Consider the following 21,809-nt stretch of genomic DNA (forward strand, 5'->3'; position numbering starts at 1 on the left):
CAAATATTTATATTTATGATCAAAGGGAATTACGTTCAAGTATTATTTCTTCATATTAAAAGCTACAGATTTTCTATAGAATACCCATTGAAGGAGAAAATACGTGTAATATGAGTATCCGGTGAATTAAATGTACCGTTAAACGTAACATTGAATAGAACAATGCATCCAAATAAAAAAAAATGAATCTCTACCATCCAACGAACCGCTATCATAATGCAATGTATGAATCATTATGACCATTGACCCGGCCTCCTGGTGTTTATCAAGTTTACCCACGTGCTTTTAACAATACTCGATAAATCCATGCACGTTTTCTACGATAAAATCGCTAAATTGATCACATTAATTATTCGAAATTATTCGTTCTATAAACATTTATACGTATTACTTTAATTATGCGTATATCACTTCCTATGAACGTTTGTGAATTCCTTTCAATACATGTAAAATCCAATATGCTCATCAACCATACAGTTTCATTCACGAATTACTGAAAAATAAAAGCTACTATGCTATTTACAAATATATATTATAAATCTATTTATTTTATCCTAATTTATTGATCCTTCATAAAATAACTATGGCACCCAATTTCTATCTTCATGGGAATTCCTAGATGTAATAAAAAAAATAGTATGCTTATTAGCAATTATAGGCTAATAACAAAGTACGAATTAATAAAAAAAATTACGTTCACATTGTGAATAACATTTATTCTTCTTGTACAACTGTAGTTTTTTCAGATACATAGAGACCATCTAAGAACTTTCTAATATCCTTGTTCTTTACAGTTGTGGACTGCTGTATAAGGGCAGCTGGAACATAAATAACAACAGATTGTAACAGTGTAATCCTTGTAGGAAAAGTATAATTAAACAGATTATTCGGATTCCCTGCACTTACCAGAACGGGAGACATCTTCCAAAGAATTTCCTTCAATTATAAGTTCGTCTTTTTGTTTGGCCGAATTTGTGACAGTGACACCTGGTGCCATCTTTACACGACGGATGTACTTCTCTCCCAAGAAGTTACGGATTTCAATGACTGTGTTGCTTTCAGTTGTGACACAGTTAATAGGAAAGTGAGCATATACAGCTCGCATTTTATATTGATAACCCTTAGTTACACCTTTCAGCATATTTTCAATGTGAGAGCAAACTGTGCGAACAGCTGCTAATTCTTTCTTTGTGCCAAACCATTTTTCCACTTTCAATATCCTTGGACTGATCATCTACACAGAGATAATATAACTGATTAAAAAAGGACTGACTTAATATAAGAATAAGTTATTCTTAATATTGAATTAATCAGAAAAGGATTTATCATTTACAGTAAATGAAGGGGAATCCAAAGATCATCATGTTGTGATATAAATTTCTAGTATTATAATTGTGAATTATTAGTGAGAATATTTACTTACACGAATATCAAGTGCAAGGTGCTTAAATGAACGTTTAAGAATACCTCTTGGTCCTTTGACAGTTACCAATCGGGACTTGACTGTGACAGTCAATCCCTCAGGTATTTTCACGGTCTGATTTGTTACAATTTGCTTCATCCTGCAATTCAATAATATGGCTGTATTATACAGTAACATTCAAATTTAAACTACCAAACAAGGAGGCATTATTTCAATAAATCTTTAATACACAGTCTTATTTGTGCAAGTAAGTACGATTAATGTATATGCTTATATACTATCTTTTTCACTTGTTTCATTCAATATTCTGCTTCACCATGTACACAAGAAAACTTGACACTAATTTTCAAACTCGAACTTTTTTTAAACACAGAAGAAAGGTAGACAAGATACATAATTGATTAACACTCGTATATTTCAATCAGTTTTCGATTTCTCATACCTTTAATATGTTTATACGTTATGCACAACCTAATATCACATCAAATAGTTGTAAAATTTGGAACTTTTATATAAGAATGTAGTAAATATAATTTATACAATTTTTCATCTTACGAAACTTTTGTCGATACTAACGTAAAAGCGAGCGTAAATAAGAAAATGAAAAACTTCCGTCTTCAAAATGCAATGTTGACAGAATCACAAAAACAAGGTTATATTTCAGTACGAGCAAAATTACCACTTTTACCAAAAATAATACTCAGCCTTGCACAAACATATCGAACTATGTAAAATAATATGATTAAAGTATCGTAACGTTTATTTGGTCGGTAGATTGTTTTGGATTTCACAAAGGATCCCTTCTCTTTATGATTTCTTTACCTCGCGCACGCTATGGGATAACCGGAAAAGACCGAGGTGTTGAAAAAGCATGTCTGCTCACTTTCTGAGCACGTGAAGCTCATAGATCAGAAAATCGGGTCCTATTTCCATCCTTACTGCCTTTCGTCTATAGATGGCGCATTCCGAATTTCTTGTTGCATACCTGCCTTAATATTTTGTAAGTATGAGCGCGGATTACGAATTGAGCTGACAAAGTCTAAATTAATCAAGAGATTGAAACTATGATAGAATTATAAAAGTGTTAAAATATTATATATTATGCTATATAATGTTGTGTAATTATGTATCATAAAATAGCAATGAAAGTCATCTGAAGGTCAACATACTATACATGAATGAATTTAGTCTTTTATCACTTATTTGGATAACTTACTTTGTATTATCAATATTATACATTATGTTATTAATATATTACTTTCTTACAAGGAAAAGCTTCAACTTGAACAGGCGTTTTCATACAAAATATTAGAAAGAATGAATACTAAATAAACCATATCTTAATTATTAGACCTCAAAATCTTTGTAAATAAATTATGTGTACATAAATATTTTAGAAACATATTAACTTATATTAATTTGAATGTTGCTAATGTACGCGAAACGTAATTTTAAATGATTGTATCGAAAATGCAGGGATATTATATGGAACAGTGATCTATAATTAATTTTTTTCGTGGGCAAAAGATAGAACCAAATCGCTGACTGTAAAATGGCCGATCACGTTACTGAAGTCGCTAGACACGACTAGTGTCTTTTGTGCATAACTTTTCGATTCTTAATCCCGCGCTTAACTTTAAAGTATATTTACTCAAAGCGTAAAATATTCTTAATATTTAGAAACATAAAGTTTCGAGGTCGTCCAGACATCATACGAAATTTAGAATGTCCTTTCTTTAAACCGAAGTCAAATGATTTGGTTACTTTTTCGTAGAAAATCCCGAAGTATCGCGACGATTTCAATTGTGAAGTAAGTAAATTCATTATACGTGCCTAAACATTGTATGCATTCCGTGTGTCAGTTTTACTTAGTGTCTAATAATCGAAGTTTGCAAATAAATCGACATAATTTTATAATTGCCTGACAGTTCTTGTTTCCTATCTGTGCATTCACTTACATAGCCCCATTATTTTCTACGACGTTACAGTCGACGCAGTAATGTTGGATCATTATTGAAGATAGAAACGGAGAACTGAAAGGATTCTGCGAAGAAGGAATCAGCTTGTAGGAATGTGAACGAAGAACACTTTGTATGACACTTCTGCATAAACTAACAACATGTTTTCATCAAATTATTAGTGTGTTTGGATAACACAAGTAACGTGTGCCTTAATTTTTTCACGAAATATTGGTTTTTAAGTTTTTTTCTTTTTTCACGAATGAAATGAAAAGTCAAGCACAGTCAAATATATGCGTAAAAATGTGAAAAAGAAAACTAAAATATTAGACTTATTTAAACATTTTAACGTAAATAAAGTTAGTTAATAATAAATCAGTTTATCTTTTACATCACATTGTTAAACTGAATAGTACTTAATAATTTGTTAAAAAAATATTTAAAATTTAGTTTATTAATAGTCTATGATGCTCGAGTGTTAAACATGGATAATAAAGTTACAAAAAATTTAAGTGCAACTCAGAAAAATAATAGAAAAGAACTATCAGATGCATTAATCTCCAAGAAAATCGCAACAAAATGTGAACCTAATAGTGACACATTTGATGAAAAAGATATGTTAATAGCACAATTACAAGAACAAATTGCTAAACAAAGGGAATGTATATTATATTATGAGAGTATAGTGCAACTGATGAATTTTAGACTCATGAAGTTGAAGAAAGTTCTTAAAGCTCATGAATTGTTGGAAGAACTTGATTAATAATATATCAAGTTAGAGGAATATTCAGTAGAAGATTTTCTAAACATGCATTGAAATCAAATATTGTGTTAAAAAAAACATTTATATATTTTTTTACATTTTTATCGAAGTATGTGTCTCTGCATGTGACTATGCATATTTCAAATAGGAACAACTACCTATAGTTACGGTAACAAATATTGTAATATTATTAGACAGGATGTGAATACAGAAACACAAAGACTGATGTACATATTTTATAGAACATTGTGTTTATTGAAAATTTTCTTTCTCCTCTTTAACATATAAAACGTTAAAATCAATTGAATCACTTTAAAATGTGAACTTTCATTAACTTTTATATACAAGATGATATTCTTAATAATATAATTACACAATACATTTATAGAACTTAAGGTCATGTAATATTAATTTTGTTCCTTGATCGATTATAGTAATATCATTGAATGAGTATCGTATAATCATCAAAAACTAATTTTTTACAATCTATGTTTTAAAGGACACTGTGCATCATAGAATTGTAAATTCTAATTCTCCTATCTCTCTGTGTATTATAATTGTTCTCCTTGCGCAAGATGTTGTCGATATACATGTATCTTGATGTTAAATTTGTACATATATGTTGCAGTAGGACAGATGTTAAATATATGTTCAAAATTAAATAAAATTGTTTTACTCAAAGTTTGACATTCTACATTTAATAATTTTTGTCTGCACCCGTTGTCAAAGCAAAAATTACTAAAAAAAAAAATGTATTTTTCGAACAGAGCAAGTTAGGTCTCTTTTTATTTGCATCATAAGGTATATATACTCGATTATTTGTAAGAAATTAGCATTTTGTTAGAAAAAATATGAAAGAATTCGTATTTCCGTTGAAACTTCTTTCGTTATGTTATTTACAAAGAATATGCTCTAAATGCCTTATCGTTAACGTTGCCTTGTGTTTGGATGTTGAAAAGTTATTAAGAAGTAACACAAAATGCAAAAATTAATTTTATTTAGTACTTTTAAGTAGCAATATACGCCGTAATACGTCGATGTGCGTAAACGAAAGTATTAAAGAACATCGATACCACAAAATATAAAATGAACTGTATTTTACAGTATTCATATACTGAAATACAATAAATAAAATTATGAGTAACATAAGGGAATACTACAAATGTTTAAGATCATGTTTCTTGCGTTGCTTGTCTATAAAACATATAATATTTTCATTAATTTATTACCTAAACATATTAATTCTATAGTTATTAAATTCAAATACAAACTACGTTATAGATTACAGTAACACGCTTTTATGATATACTAGATTTTAATAATAATTCTTCGATATTGTACTTTTTACACTTTACATTCCAATTCTTGTATTAGCACATTTTATGAAACTTATTAGAACAAAACGAACGTGTCCGTGTAAAGAAAACAGATCTTCATTAAATGAATGTTAACAAAGCATAAGGGTCCGCCGAGAATTTATCCAAAAGCCATTACCATGTAGCACTGTGATCGAATACTTTGACAATAAATCAAATAATCTTTTTCAATGCACAAGTTGAATATATTACATTATAATAATTTGGATATGCATATTGTTATCTTGTATATTGCTACTTGGAAACTTCATAAAATGCAGCTTTGAAACGATATCCTTACATTTACTTTACAATAGTTTCATAAATAATTGAATTCTTGAGTCTCGTTTTCGACATTCCTTCTTTAAAAATAAAAAAAAAAAATAATAATAATAAAAGATGATAGAATGTAATAATAATGTACACGTTACAAAATCTAAATGAAAACAGTTATAAAAAGTCTCTGCCTCTTCGAATTCTTAGAACATTATCACACAATTACAAGTCCCTTGGATTTCGTGTTTCTGCGCGACATGTATGAAGTTCTATTGCCTTCTAGAGCCAAAAAATAGAAGTATCCCGCATATTCTGGTCCGCGAACAATTATTCAGCGGCGAAATATTCGAATGTTGCTTGCTGTCGTGTATATACAAGCAAAGAGGTATTTTGTAAGCTTACATAAAAAAAAAGTCTGGCGGCCCTAATAATCCGCTTGCATAGATAATCGTTGATTGTTACTTGGCTTCAAAGGTATTGTACAATGGCGCGCATCTGCGAATCTCTCGTAATATCTTTCCAATCTCAGGTACTTCACAGTTACTAAGTGACCTAGAAGTGTTAAACTGTCGACTTAGAAATCCTGTTTTCATTTAACAATCTAGTAAAAACACAGTTGAAGATGTCAGAGGACAAAGGTGTTATATTACAAATATTAAGTTTCTAGTAGAGTTTAAAAGTTACTCTTCCTTTCGTTACATTTTTCATCCTCTTTGTATTTTTTTATTCTACGACAGGACAAAGTGAAATAAGATACCTCGTGAAAAAACATCACACCCCACTTTAATTTACCAAAACAAAAAAACTTAATTTTCACAAAAATGTTACATAACTTCTTCATCCCCTGACCCCTTTAATTACCCAGGCTACAGTTTACGACCATGTTCTTTTCCCCGACCATCTAAGTACTTACCATCGAACCAACATCCATGTAAAGCCCTGTAAGCTTTCCCCGCGTCTTCTTGTGACATACATTTCATGTAAACGCAACCTTCTCGGCTGCCACGATCTACACGGATATGAAGTATTTTTACACCCTCCCCACACTTTTCTAGTATAGCATCCTGTACCTTTGTTTCCCAGTCATCCTCGAACTCTCTGAACGTACAAAAATGGCGATACACAAAATGAATTACCGATCACAAGCAACAGGACCAAATTTCTGGTCTATAATAAATGATATTTACAAGGGTATTTCATAACAAGTGAGGCCTATTTCAATGAAGGGTCAGAACTCTATGTAGCCTCGTTCGTTTTAATAAAATTATTAAAAACACTTACACGTCTGCATCGAACATGTGCCTTATTTTCAGGCACGGTGTTGGTGAACACGTTATACTGTTGACCGAGCCTTCCATGGTTTCGAACGCTTGACCCTGCCACACTTTGGACTTTTTATTCAAAACGAAATTCTGTGTATTCGACTGGTTCAGACTGTTATTAGGTAGCCATCGCCATACGTGAAATTCTTCTCCCGCAACCTGCTGTACTTCCCTTCGAATTCTGGAAAAATAACGATGGTTTTATTCGATGCACAAAAATATACCTTATTCGGCGAGAAACAGGATTAACAACTGATCTTTTTTTCTTACCTGGATTCATTTTCATCCAAGAACTTGACCGCCTTCTCCCAAAGTCCTGCCATCCTTTTACGGTCCTTGGGTGGTATGAGATTGTCGCGTACATGGCTTATAGCTAGAAAGCTTTCCTGCGTACCGCCCGGTGAGGCGACTCCAGTGTTTTGATGGTGCATTTCAACCATGTTAATAATTTCGCTAACAAGTTTAAACACTTCCCTCTCAGTACTTTTCTTGTACTTTATATACCAAACGAACAATTTCTGCATTCCTATAGCTGCTAGGAGGCCTGAGAATATATTGCGATATTATTTGTATAAGACGATTACGAAAATATTAGAATAGATGATGATATAGGTAACTGGATTGCAGATGTTTATACATTTACAGTTATACCCCATTCTTCGAGACACCATAAAGTACTATAAGTATACTGAATCCAGTGAAACCATTAATAGAGAGAATCAATTTTATTTAACACTAGAACTACCGACGATAAACGCATATTTGCTTTGATCAGTGGATAAACGTGAAAAACTTTTGAAAATTTAGAAATTTAGAAATGGACTAATTTCATCGCTTTCATATCGTAATAAAAAGTGCAAAATATCTGAGAAAATATATTGTCATAACATTTTTATCGTCGTTGTAAGAGTGTATTGACAAGTCATTTTGACTTGCTTGGTAGTTCTAGTGTTAAATTAGTTTTTTTTCTTTTTGGCAAATTCGTTCATTAAAATACGAGTCTGTACAAAAACCTGCAATCTAATAACAACACAATGTATTCTCAGTCTAACGTTATCACGCAAAACATGCATTTGCGCGGCAAAGAAAAATCGCATAACAGACATTATTATAACGATAAAGTAATAATTTACTAATGCGACAAAAGTTACAGAATGAATGTAAATCACGTTCGCAACAAAACGGAATGGCTTGAATGGAAGAACATTATTTCCCGTTATGTCCTCAACAAATCTCATCCCATAATAAGTCGGTCAAACATTTACCAAGTGACACAATTAGAAGCGAGGAGAATATGGTGAAGAGCTTGTTCTTAACGAGACACTGCATCGGCAGCTCCGGGTTCATGATCACCATTCCAACTTTCCCATTCAGACGTGTGGAAAATAATTTATCCTGTAAGAGAAGGAGGCTTTTTTGCTTTAAATTTATATACGTTTACCGAGAATCGATATCGTATAAAATGAAAAACGATGGAAAAACTTTTACAATACCAAAGAATCCAAAACATCGCCGGGTGCGCCGTTATCGTCGCTTATGTCTACCAACGAAATACCCCACTTTGGATTCTTTATGACGAGCAACTGTGCATTCTGTAAATCCTCTTTCACTTCCAAACTTTTCTGTAAAATAATCTTATAATTGCATGTCGTACAGCTGAGCATATGTTATGATTTCACATTGATTGTAATTGATTGAACGTACCACTTTATTGTTCGTGAACATTTGCATGATTTCGAAATCAGTCAGATAAGGAGTTTCGCTGGAATTGTCGCATATCATGGACACAGCCTTTTTCGTTAAAATCGGCTGAAGCCGCTTTAATAGTTGCAGCACAGAATCTACGTTTTCTTTCATTACACAATTAACTCCGGGTGCTTCAAGGTCAGCTCCAACAAAGCATAGCGGTATGTTGCTATCTACAAATTGAAATATATATATTTACATATATATATAATAACACTGACATCGATCATCAAAATTCATACAATATGTGATGGGAATTTGTATTTCGAAATTTTGTAATCCGTTATTGTATAATTTAAAATTTCCAATTTCTTACAAAATTATTCAACAACCCGAAGCGAACAACAGAAAATTGGGATAATAAATCATTATGCAACGGGAAAGGAAATAAAATATCAAAGTTAATACATCGTTAATACTTATTATTTTATTAAACTCGTTAAAAAAATAATACATATTTCAAATACGATCTTGCGAAAGCAATTACACATCTCGATTTTAAAAAGAGTCTATAAAAGAATACGTCTAAAACACTGTGTGACAGAATTCTCGAAGCTAATAAAACAATTTCTAACGTCCTGCATTTTATTTTTTTTTATATATGTATATATATCCGAGATTTTCAATGTAATACCATGCAATGAGACGTACCTATATCCATGCAATAAATATCATTTTAGATCTCTTGAATATCATAATCAGATTACGTTTATGAATTTCGTCTTTAGAAAATTTATCGTAAAATATTACTTCACTTGTACTACATTACAATGTTAATAATTATTTTATTTTCATACAATGAAGAATTCAAATATATGATGTATACTATTACAATATGTATAACATATACTGATGATACTATTATAATGTAATGATACAACATGCTTATGATTATTACTGAATTCATTTAAGAAACTTTCCCACAAACTTGATAATTCAAATATACCATTCTCTTTTTTTTCCCGATATTTTTATAATAATACTTCTTCAAATATTTCTGCTATCTAAAACAATACTATAACTCTGAATACCTACCCGTAGAAAGCGATGGAAAAGTTTCCGATTTTCCACCAAGTCCCATGTATATAACAGCAAGTATTCCAAAAAATAAGGCAAGTACCACAACCAAAATTACAGATACCATATTCTGATTGTTGCGCATATCTTCTCTGCCTGGGATCGATGACCCAAACGTTCTACTCATTGTTTCTCGAGGTCTATCAATGGATGTTGTTGCATGCCTTGAACCAAGCAATATTTATGTACGGAATACTGTAATATCTGTATATACACATACTTACATCAATGTATTTTGTACTTACCTCGGGCTGGTTGTTGAATATAACGATCTCATAGAAGAAAAGTGACCGTTTGAATCTTTTTCTTTCAACTCTGGTACATTGGACGTGTGACGTAAAGTTGGACCTAAAGAATAATAATGATACACGATTGTAAACACAAGGAGTTAATAAACGTATTTTCACTTATTCGAGACTTACTTTTTAAACTGCACAAGGAGCCGCCAGAAGGCAGATTTATAGATGAACGTGAACTAAGTCTCCTGGTGAATTCAGATAAAAATGGTGTTTCGTAATTTGCCAACAGATCTCTTTGATTCGGGCTATCTTTTGTGCTGACATCTTCTTTGGAAGATTGTATCAGAGAAAGATTTGCTTCGAAAAGCGAATCATTGTACTTGTTATCCTTTATGGTGTGTATAGACCTTGATTTTGAAATTGATTCATGATCGTCCTCGTACATGCCCCTACGGTCATGGGATTTTCCAACGTTCGACAAATATTTCGACGGCGAATAACTTCTATTTGTTTCCTCTACAACGTCTGAATCCGAGCCCGTCTCTAAGCCATCCCCGACGTTCGATGACTTATTACTCTTCATGTATTTCTTCGACGTAGTTTTCGTTACTGTACGAGTGGTGAAGGTCGACGAGCTATCGTAATCGGGTACGATAGGATCCTTGAATTCAGAATGCGTTGTTTTCTCTTTAGCTGGACTCTTCGACATGGTCGTATCCGGATGTGGTAGAACCGCGGATGGCGGAGGCATTGGATTCGCTAGAGTTTGTCTTCGGGCATTTCCAGTGGTCTTTTTCTTTTTCGTAACTGTTGAACTCGAATCGTCATCCGTATCCTCGCTACTGTATCTGATACAGAAAACATTTCATAAAATAGAACGATCGTAACATGAATTTTAGATATCATATAGGATTAACATATAACATTGTAAAACATAACAAACACACGTTTAATTCTTTGTGACCCAATCAAAGAAAAAGTGTTTTGCTTTTTAAAGACAATAATTTATTATACATACAAATACTTAGAAGTAAATGTCAATTATACAATTTCAAAAAATATATTATTCTAATATATTATCGAGACCCTGATTTTTACAGTAAAACCACTGGGCTGTGTCATTGCTTCATCTGCACCAGACTACATGAAATATGCCCATGTTATTGAGCTTTAAAAGTGTTTCGAAGCTGTCATAGAGAGGCCAACTTTACATTGTACACACCTCCACTTAGTACAATGGGATTCATCTGCATTATTACACTGTACACATTTCCTCAATGTTTATTTCTTTGGCAGTTGAGAGGCTTAGTAATACCTCTTTTGTGGAGCCATGTGGGCTCAATGAATCAACAAAAAGTGCTCAAATGAAATCAATCAAAATGAATCAACAAAAGCTAAAAGTGGTTTCATTTTAAAACCAGCTAGTCATTAGTGAAATTAACAAGGAACAATGGTTTCGCAGCAAAACCACTAACCAACAAGGGGTTAAGTAGAAGCTATTAAAAGACAAATATTATCCCTCGGAATACAGTTCTCTCTGACATTTGTAACAACACTGCTGCTTGAGTCTGTTTGGATTTCCCTGTAACCCCCTTTTTAAATATATTTCGACAGGTATTTCTTCGAGAAATGCCTGTCCCTTTTTCGGATCCCACAAAACCTCAATCGAAACGAACCTAACCCGAACATCTCTGTTCGTCAATTAATATAAACAAGATCAGAGACCACCAGACTAAGAAAGGTGTTGTTCGGATAACAAATCGAAAGCTTCATTCGTGTAAACATTCGATCGCGTTACTGAATGTTTGGAAATCGGTAGGATACAAATGCTGAAATTACCTAGCGGCCAACGAGTGCCGCGAGCCTGTGCCGCCCCGTGTTTCGATCAGATTCTTCAATTTCTTCACGAGGATCTTTCTGGTGGTTTGTGTCACAGGTCCCACCGGGTACCCATACTCCATCAGTTTGCTACGTAACTCGGAATCACTGAGAGTGTCCACCGACATTTTGTTTAACCGTGGAAAGAAATGATATTTCTTTTCTGAGAACGGGCCCCCCCGGTTAAAACGTTCCCTCGTGCCACGAACCTCTCCCCCGCCAGGCAATACTGCGTAACGTGAAACAAATATCGCGAATCGTTCTCGCGTGAACGTAAATATTCACAACAGCATCGGTCTCGGCGCGTGCCACTTTGTCACGATGCCGTGAACGCGTCGCGCAACACTTCCTCGACACAACACTTCGAGCAATAATCTTGGTTAGAACGAAAAAAATGGCGCAATTTTCTAACGGTCGCGGTCGCGCGCATACTCGTCCATACCATTTCCACGCCACTCAACCCTGTCATCCCACAGTCATGGAACAGGGTTAACCGAGATAATCCAACCGGTCCATGGAGTCCGGACCACCCCGTGTCCCGCCATTTTATTCGATTTTTTCCTTTAAATACGATTTAACAACGCGCATGTAACTCTATACGATGTACAGTCGCCTTTAATTCACTTTAATTGAACGCATGTTACTGTTCCTGATATTCGATAGGGGAATATTCGAACATCGGAATTCAGCGAAATTTTCAACGAGTTACACATCATTGATTTGTGATTTTTGGAACGGCAGTTTGGAATGCGCTTGAGCAATGTCAATGCTCATACGCTAATTATAGAACACGCATGTAATCAAATTATGCGTAGCGTTTATTCTCGAAAAACAGATGAAACCGATGCTATAAATACAAAGAATTGTTACGAACCCTTTATTTATTAGGGTAAACCAACCAGTAATTGCAATTTCAATAGCTGTTTTGTTGTTATAAAGAAATACATTCAAGCATTAATCTCAAACGTACAAAAATTCAACAATTCGATCATTCACTGGTTAGTTTATCCTATTTACATGTTTGTGAGTCTTGTAAAAATAAATATATTGAACAGAATGCAAGAATTGCAACGTTAAGAAAACACCGAAGGTTTACTAGAATCGAGTAATAAAATTATTTACAATAAATAGCCGTGCGCAAATACTTGTTCTATGCATTATAAACTATCAATAATTTATTCACGAATAAATTTGAATATATTTTGTTTCGTAATCGGGATACGTAGGAAAATATATTTCAATTCTGATTCTTATCTTCCCCCTTTCCCATTGTTTTATCAATGCCACTTATATGAATGTTAATAAAATATTGTAGCGAAATCTTTTTGATATACTGAATGAACAGACTGTGAATTCTAATAAAATGGGAAGTAAATAACCACAGATGCATAAGATCGGCAGTCTAGTAACAATGTTTTTCTAACTCTATATTGCAGAATAATTTTTTTTATAAATTATATGTTACACTTTCTATTAAAATATGGAAAAGATTTATACTGTTACCTAAATTTTTTGCAATGAAATTTCAATATCTTAATAAATACATTCCATTTTTTATGACAACATAATCCTGCAAATTTTCAATTCGACCAAGAGCTACAACAGCTGGACTCTGGTCATAAATATATCTTACACATGTTTCCCTTATCCTATCTGCTGTTATTTTCTGTAATGATCGTTAAACGTGTTTATGTTTAATTCAACACTAAACAACTTACTATGTAATTAAATTTCACCTCGTATTCTGTAATTCTTTGTTGAATCGGTATGTAATATCCATATCTAAAGAAATGTCTGACAATATCGAAGAAACGACTTACTGGATCATTCAGTAACATTAATTCCTTCATTTTACATTGATTTACAGCACGCGATACTTCTTTCTGATTTATCGTTGTACATAATCTCATCCATTCTGCTTGCAGTACTTTAGTCATAGTCTGCGTAAATGTTTCAACGGTGAAAAATCATTATCGGCGAATCTAGTTTTGCAGATTTACAGTATACCTCAAGACACATTTTATCGCATACAAAATAACATCCCCAAATGCTAGTAGTCTGTGCCCAATTCTGAAAAAATGATTTGTACATGTGGCACAAATCTGTATTGAACGCACCGTGTGCAATATATGGTGCATTATGATTTGCTCCACCTAAATTTAAATACAAAAGTATTAGGTAACTTTCATAACATACTTATCGTTAAAAAAGTACAGTAGTCACTCACTGTATGACCTATCCCAGCTACCTACAATTTCTTTGGCTACATTAAGTGCGTAATAATCTCCGCATTGTTTAGAGCCTGGCCCTTCTACACCTACAGCTACATACCCTAACTCATCGTCATCATCTCTGAGTCGTACTTCAGTACCTGGAACATTTTATTTAGAAGCTATTCACGCCGATGGTACAATCCTTTCACTTTTCATTCACCTGAGAATCGAAATTCACGTTCTGTACATAACTGCGCTTTCTCATGAACCTCTGAGTCGCTTATAAAGCTGCTGCAAACAATTCTCTCTAACTCTTGTAGACGAATAGGCCCAGTGCAGACCAGTGTCATGGAATATGGTTTGAACAAACGGTTTTGAAATTCAGTTAATGTTTCTTTCGAAAATGTTCTGACAATTCGACAATCCAATTAACAAATATAAACGTGAACAGTACTTATCTAGTAATTCTGTATAATTCCATACATATTACGCTTCAATCTTGATACTCACTTGACTACATCAGTTTCAGGATACACGCTATTTTCAAGTCCTGTACCCTGATACGCAATCGTTGGCAAATAATCCATTGCAACTTTTTCTCTGTCTGCTTCTATTGTCGACAGTTCACGCAGAATAATGCACTTTTCTCTTGTAACATCTTGGTCCTCTGTAGTTGTTACAATAACAAATATTACACGCCAATAAATCTGCAGTCTATACCAAACTATTTGAAATGTGTTCGCTCAACCTACGTATAACATTATTCATGATCACATCTGCAAATAAATTAATTAGTTTAGCCGTTCCACGGGAAGGTACGGTTCCATAAAAAAGGAACATATCTCTGGCCGTAATAGCAGTGACCCTTGCGCCGATTCCTTCGAACGCTTTCATCAATTCTTCCTGACTCTTGCGCCTTGTTCTCTACATTAAAAGTAAATATATCCCCTTGTTCGTAGATACGATTACTCGCTAAATTAAATGGCAAGCTAAACTAATAGGAAACGTTTATTCCACAAAATTCCAACGAGAAGTATCGAAATAATTATAATAGATTAGCACTCCGTTTCATTGCAATAAAACCGTGACTTTTTCTGTACGTTCGATCTCTTACCCTGAAAAGTAAATGTTCCAAGAATAACGAACTACCACGTTCTTCGGGCATTTCATACATTGCGCCCGCTGGGAAGAAGCATCCTACGGTGGTTGTATAAGAACTTCTACTTTCGCATACGAGACGTATACCGTTTTTCAAATCACTAGATTCTACTGAATCGTCTGTGCTCAGACACACATCCGAGCTTGTAGACATTTTTCTAACAGTATTTTCGTGGTCTTGAAACGTTTCGCAACAATTCGAGATAGAAACGTATCCCTTAAAAAAAACAGGAATTCAATATGACATTACCTCTAGTGTAACATTTTTTTCTTTAAATCTACAGAAAAATGTAGTTCCTACTCTTTTAATGTATTTCAATGCGGTATTTTTTTGCACACAATGCAAATACTTCGATATCACCACCATTTTATGGTGTACAATTATACACCTGGTAAATAATTCAGGCTATCTACATTAGATACAATGTAAAAACTGCATACTTTCGTCACACATAACAACTGAAGGTGTAAATGTCTTTGCAATTTCGTTTTAAAATAAAAATAGACACTGACGTTCAATGATGTGAAGTTTTATTATAATGCAATGATGTCATTAACAATATGGAAATGTATCGGAATGATTTCCTACGGCATAAAAATGAATGAAACAACGTTTCGATAAGTTGTCATTTTCATGCTGATCTGAATTAGCTTTTGCATAAATGTAAGTGACAAAAAATATGCTTCTTACGAGACGATGCCACATGAATATTGTTTATAGAATTCACGTGAGCTTACATTGATATTGGAACTACCGAAGTAACAATTTTCTCAAATATTATTACCACGTATAGATTTTCATTTCACTCTATCTCTTCATTCTATTAAGCTACTTTTAAATATATTAAAAAATAAGTCTTTTGAGTTGAAATCGAAAAATAAAAACGTATTTCGTGATATCCATTAGTTTTTCTTTTCTTTCGATTATTATCAATGTCATTTATCACTAACCCCCGGCCCTTCCAAATAATGTATCTGATATATTCCATGCATTCTATACCTTCGTTCTGATAATGAAGTTTCATTATCGCTACCATAAAGAGATCTAGTATTATGTTATATTAATAAGTGTCGACATAAAATTTCATACGTTATTAAATTGCACACAAATACGTATTTACAATACAATGTAACTGGAGCACTTGCGAATAAATACACTGAACACAGTTCACACAAAAGTTGTAAAGTTAAGAAGTATTAATTTCAAATATTCTCCTAACAAGTCGCGCCTCTTCTTTACATTCACTGCCTCGTGAAAGTAAAAAACTATTTACTTCTAATCCTCCTGTTTGTTTGTCGTTCGCGAAAAAAATAAATTTATTCAACTGCAGCTGTACCGTGTTATCGAAGCCTTCAGAATGACTTTCCGTTCCTTAAACATTATTCGTCAATGTTCACACACACGGTAAACGTACACTTAAACCATCCTAAATTCACGATTCATGGCAGTTCATTGTAACTATGTCTCGTCGAATGAGGACACTACTTTAACGTTTCCTTTCTGAGATTTGAAACCTTCGACACCGCGCTTCGTGACAGAGGTACCTGTTACATCCAAATACTCGAGACCGGATGCATATAAAGCCAAATGTGTGAGGCTTGTGTTTGTAATTTGTGGATAATTCCTGAAACATTTGATAAAAAAAAATTGACATTGACACTTCTCTATTAATTGAGGCATGTATTAACATCACCGTACCTAACAACTAATGTTTTTAAATGTGGATTGTTAAATACTCTGTCCTCTTCCGCAACTATTAATCCTTCCGCCGGATCGTTAATTATCCTACGACCACACGCGTCGATTGCAAGAGCCCAAATAGCTCTGTCTGTTATTAAACAACTCCCAAACGAGTAGTTCTCCCACCTAAATCCATCTTCAACCCAGAACTGAAAGGAAAATAATAATAAATTCGAGAAAAAGATAATACTATCCTACACGTCTTAACCTTACTCTACATATTATCAGTATATCAAACCTGTGCAACATGTGCATCTTCGTACACAGGTGGATTCGACAATGCATCTCTATCCAACGGTCGTGATTCCTGTTCCGCTGTCTCTGTGTTTCGTAAACTAGAAGGGCATTCTAGATACAGATGAGTCAAGGTTTTAGTGCAACTGAAGCAACTAACTTCGCTATCGCCAAGTGCTGTGTCTCGTAGGTCCAAAATCTACAAACGTTGGACGGACGGTTAATCAATTATTGTAGAATCGTATATGAATTTGAAGCAGAGACACACATGAAGTATGGTGTACCTCCAATGTTTCGAATCCGAAACGTGTTGCTAAACTGGTATAAGCAACGCATTCGCCCAAACGGTGACACGAATTTAATCTCAATTCTTTTAATTTTGGCATTTTACTGATAACCAGGAGCGAATGTGGAGTAAACCATTGGCAATTGCTTAAAATCAAGCACTGAAAAATGCATACATGGTGAAAAACAGTAAAGTATTATACAAATAGCCTGTGCGTTTTTTAGCAAAAGAATTAGAAAACTGTGAAATTGTAAAAATGAAAGAATAGTACAATCTGCTTTTCTGTTCAAATTCTCGGAGCATTATTACGTATTGCAGATTTTGGTTAAAAATCATTTCAAAATAAACCTACCAAACGAGTATTAAGTGAGAGTACTTCTTAATTTTCAATTAGTATTAGCAGTTGTTCTGTAATTTATAGAGTTGTTCATGTATAATCAAATATAAAAGTCAAATGGTATAAAGCGAAAATAGTGAAACATACAAGTAATGCCGAAAATAACATGTAACTACATGCGATCGTAAAGTAAAGTTTCTTACTGTTAGATTAGGCATATGGAAATTCATTTTAAAGAAATACGACTTATTGCTACGCAAGTAACCCATCTTGCAGCCTTTTAACGATAGTTTTTCAATGGTGCGCGGAATGTCTGTGATTTGAATCTGCAACGAAACGAAATATGGTTTATTAGTTCTAGTTTATACGGAATCGAACGAGCATTCAACTTCACCTTATCACCGTCAATGTAATATTCTTCGATAATTAATTCTTTCAGCTGAGTGCATATAGTTTCGATAGATTTAAAAAAACAAGGACTAAGGGCTCCTTCTTCCTCGGAACACAAACTGCCACGAATCGCGAGGCTCGTTGTCATCGGTTGAAGAAATTTTACATACTCTTTCAAAAAGTCATTCAATTGTATAGGCGATGCGCGAAAATCCACTCTTCTCCATAATGTTTTATCTTGCACGACTTGTCCTAATCGTTGACAACACCTGGTAACACACCGATCGTAAAAAAGGTACACATGTTTCATTATGTGTTATCAATTTGGAAAAAAAATTTGCAATTCCATTCTTCCTCAAAACTTACAAGCTTATTGCCATGAGATCTTGAGGATTTAAGTATTGAAATATATTCAAAAGAACATCATCCGAGAAATCTAATATACGTGGATACAATATTGCTTCATCCGTTTTAGCATCATCCTCCAGCCTTTTACGTTTCATATCATCCTCACTGCTCGAGGGTTTAGGAGACAAAGACCTGCTGCGTTTCATTTTTATTTTCTTCTTACAACTGTGTAGAAAACATAGATTCGTCATTAAATTTGCTAAAATATTTGTTCGCTGGCAATTCCCTAAATCTCAATATATTAACACATTCGAGACTGACGTATATACGTACGTGACCCACATACCGAGTCATCGGCCACACGGGTTAGATACTCTAAGATTCATATATTCGGTTATCAGTCTTGAATGTGTTAATGAATCATTTCATACATTTACAGTCATATTAAAAACTAGTTCAATAATTTATATACAAAGAGACTTTCGTGTTTATGCACAGTCATTTATAAACATTTAATTAATATTTTACTAAATATAATTTACAAAATAAGTACATATATGTATATGTATGTACAGATGTACAGATGACAAATTAAACGATCAGATATCGGAGGCACTTGTTCCTTCAATAAATTCAATGGTTAAACTTTACTTTTCCGGACCAAAAATTATTGACTTTTTTTTTATACCTCCTGGTAGTATTCAACGAGTAGAATCTGAAAATGCAAGTTTTAAGTTTAGGAATCCACCGGTTCAAAAGTTATGTGTATGTAAAACCAAGCATTTTTAGCGTACTTTACAGGTTAGTTTAACGCCATATTGACTTCTATACAAAATTTGCCCAATCAGTGGTGTCACTGCTTGTAAGGAGATGCACGTGGTGGCAGCCATTTTTGCGGAATAATTCAAATGCGCTTGCAAAAAAGAATCACTTATTCAAAGCGAAATACTGAGCCTGTTTACCGGGAAAAACCATTTTGAATCAATGTTTTCTTTTTTCGTACACAGAGTCCAACCAACTCAGAATCAGTACTTCGCTTTGAATAAATGTTTTCTTTTTTCGTAAACAGACTTCACAAATTCAGAATCAGTATTTCGTTTTGAATAAATAGTTTTTTCCGTAAATAGGTTCTAACCAACTCAGAATCAGTATTTCGCTTTGAATAAATGCTTCTGTGCTCCAAATACACTCATACTACTTTTTTTATAATGTAAGTTTGTAATAGCCATGATTTTACGAAAATTTTATTTCAATGGAAAAATTACATTGTCACTTGTAAATATGTAAAGCTGTCAGACTGTGTGACGAAATGTTTAATGAAAAATAATTTGTTTCCTATTGAAAAGCAACTTTCGAAGAATACCCCATTAGACCTGTGGGTATTTGAGAAATTCAGAAAGTGATCCAATGTTGTTATTACAAAACGTAAAATGCGTTGCAAGGTTTCATTCTAGAACCTTTGGTTTTATGCGTAAAAAACGATTTCTCTAATCGAATCGTGAAATTTGTTGCATTATTGGCAAAAATCAACAAGTAACAACGTAACCTTAAAACGAAATGCTGTCACTATACCTGTGGTGACGCCTACCTTTATTTTCTTTTTGTTAATATCACAACTCACGTATTATTATATTCGGTAAAGTATCGTTTCAAAGATTACTTCTTTTAACATAATGTAGTCAGTATATGCCTGATTTCTTAAAAGAATACATATAAAACAGCGATCACGTTCACTCCAGTACACTCTTCCATCAACTTGATAACTCACTATATATAAACCTGACTTACGTTTACTACGATAGATTTTATTTGAGAAAAAGAAAAAAATTCATCGTAACACAAGAAATATCTATATTCGGCCATATGAAAGACACATGAGTTGACTGTGGATATTTATACATATTTATAGTGCACTCAAAAGAATAAAATGAATAAAAGAACAACTGTAATAATGTTGAATATGTAGAGTCGTTCTTTTTTTTTACAGGTTGATAATAACATTAATTAAGAAAGTAAATTTCTGTTTATTATATTTTTAAATTAATATTATTAAAATTTATTTTGCAATTTTTTCAACAAATTTTTTACTGTACTATTTTAATAAATACAAAGCAACATTGATGATTTGATGTAAAATTCTTTTATACAAATTATAGTTGGTTTAGTAGTACATTTAATAGTATCATGCAATGCATAATTTTAGAAATAAATAATAAAAAAGGAACTGTTGCCTTTATACGTATATATCAAATTTTAAGAATACAAAGCTGAATAATGTAATTTTTAAAATGGGTTACTGAATATCCACTATGCGTACGGTTTTTAGTACATATTTAATATATTGTTGAGTTAAATAAAACTTTACAGTACATATCAATGAAATATACATACGGGAAAATTTAAATAAAAAATATATTATTATTCTTTAATTCATTACACTATATTTAAATATAGCATTGATTTAGTGATATATGTATACAATTTAATGTTCCAAAATGAAAAGTACAAATTTTTGAAATTATATCAAGAGCACTGGCTTAATATAAATTGGCTGTGAGTTGTACATAGCAGGGGGCTATTAAAAGTGATGCGCGCAGCTTTAAGTATAAATGTTTAAAATAATTGTCTTCCATGCATCTCATGATTAGGCACAAAGTAAACAAGTGATAAAAGCACTGTATCTTTGGATTTAATATTTACTTTACATGATTTCAATACGAATACTGGCATTCTCGTGCTTTGCAGAAAATACCATTTCTTTAGGAACAGCGCGCTAACAGTTTTTCGTCTTACTCACTGGACCATGTTATGTACAATTTCGTCACTATAAATCTATGTACTTCCCAACGTACACCTAGCGGCAGGTGATATAGAAACACAGTCTTAAATTCATTACTTCTGTTTCGATATATATGTACAAGACTTTATGATCAAATAAAGTCTGACCGGTAATTAAAATAAACTTTTTTGTACTATGGAAGGTCTTCTTACACCTTAAGATGTTCATTCTGAGAAAACAAAAAATTTGTTATTATGTGTCCAACAACAAGTGTTTTGCATTATTA

The 21,809-nt window shown here is 33.0% G+C and overlaps 4 protein-coding genes across 6 annotated transcripts; all 4 read right to left on the minus strand.

Annotated features, from left to right (window-relative positions):
- Positions 1-677: 677 nt before the first annotated feature.
- Positions 678-2,293, minus strand: LOC107192804 (60S ribosomal protein L9). Of its 2 annotated transcripts, XM_015582151.1 has the most exons (4): positions 2,246-2,293; positions 1,424-1,562; positions 907-1,234; positions 678-818 (listed from the first exon to the last, which is right to left on the minus strand). In XM_015582151.1, the coding sequence occupies exons 2-4, from the start codon at positions 1,559-1,561 to the stop codon at positions 715-717; spliced, it is 570 nt and encodes a 189-aa protein (XP_015437637.1). In that variant the 5' UTR covers position 1,562; positions 2,246-2,293; the 3' UTR covers positions 678-714. The 2 variants fall into 2 exon arrangements, with proteins under 2 accessions (XP_015437637.1, XP_015437629.1); XM_015582143.1 differs by lacking the exon at positions 2,246-2,293 and having other exon boundaries at positions 1,424-1,600.
- A 3,649-nt stretch (positions 2,294-5,942) lies between these two features.
- On the minus strand, positions 5,943-12,463 carry LOC107192746 (inner nuclear membrane protein Man1). The gene is made up of 11 exons (XM_015582078.1): positions 11,999-12,463; positions 10,343-11,007; positions 10,166-10,268; positions 9,879-10,084; positions 8,802-9,016; positions 8,591-8,719; positions 8,363-8,492; positions 7,368-7,641; positions 7,057-7,278; positions 6,689-6,873; positions 5,943-6,327 (listed from the first exon to the last, which is right to left on the minus strand). The coding sequence occupies exons 1-11, from the start codon at positions 12,163-12,165 to the stop codon at positions 6,200-6,202; spliced, it is 2,424 nt and encodes an 807-aa protein (XP_015437564.1). The 5' UTR covers positions 12,166-12,463; the 3' UTR covers positions 5,943-6,199.
- Positions 12,464-13,562: 1,099 nt separating this feature from the next.
- Positions 13,563-15,562, minus strand: LOC107191798 (cytochrome b-c1 complex subunit 1, mitochondrial-like). Its single transcript, XM_015580916.1, has 8 exons — positions 15,365-15,562; positions 15,003-15,174; positions 14,761-14,917; positions 14,471-14,658; positions 14,265-14,408; positions 14,045-14,190; positions 13,774-13,977; positions 13,563-13,703 (listed from the first exon to the last, which is right to left on the minus strand). Exons 1-8 carry the CDS (start codon positions 15,560-15,562, stop codon positions 13,563-13,565), a joined length of 1,350 nt encoding a protein of 449 aa, XP_015436402.1.
- A 1,017-nt stretch (positions 15,563-16,579) lies between these two features.
- LOC107193251 lies at positions 16,580-19,557 on the minus strand. 2 transcript variants are annotated; one of them, XM_015582655.1, is made up of 9 exons: positions 19,539-19,557; positions 19,298-19,459; positions 18,763-18,969; positions 18,401-18,665; positions 18,210-18,332; positions 17,668-17,829; positions 17,388-17,582; positions 17,108-17,298; positions 16,580-17,033 (listed from the first exon to the last, which is right to left on the minus strand). In XM_015582655.1, the coding sequence occupies exons 3-9, from the start codon at positions 18,948-18,950 to the stop codon at positions 16,868-16,870; spliced, it is 1,290 nt and encodes a 429-aa protein (XP_015438141.1). In that variant the 5' UTR covers positions 18,951-18,969; positions 19,298-19,459; positions 19,539-19,557; the 3' UTR covers positions 16,580-16,867. The 2 variants fall into 2 exon arrangements, with proteins under 2 accessions (XP_015438141.1, XP_015438148.1); XM_015582662.1 differs by lacking the exon at positions 19,539-19,557 and having other exon boundaries at positions 19,433-19,462.
- Positions 19,558-21,809: the final 2,252 nt, after the last annotated feature.

This window comes from Dufourea novaeangliae, unplaced genomic scaffold (genome assembly GCF_001272555.1).
Source record: "Dufourea novaeangliae isolate 0120121106 unplaced genomic scaffold, ASM127255v1 scaffold7, whole genome shotgun sequence".
Lineage (NCBI taxonomy): Eukaryota > Metazoa > Arthropoda > Insecta > Hymenoptera > Halictidae > Dufourea > Dufourea novaeangliae.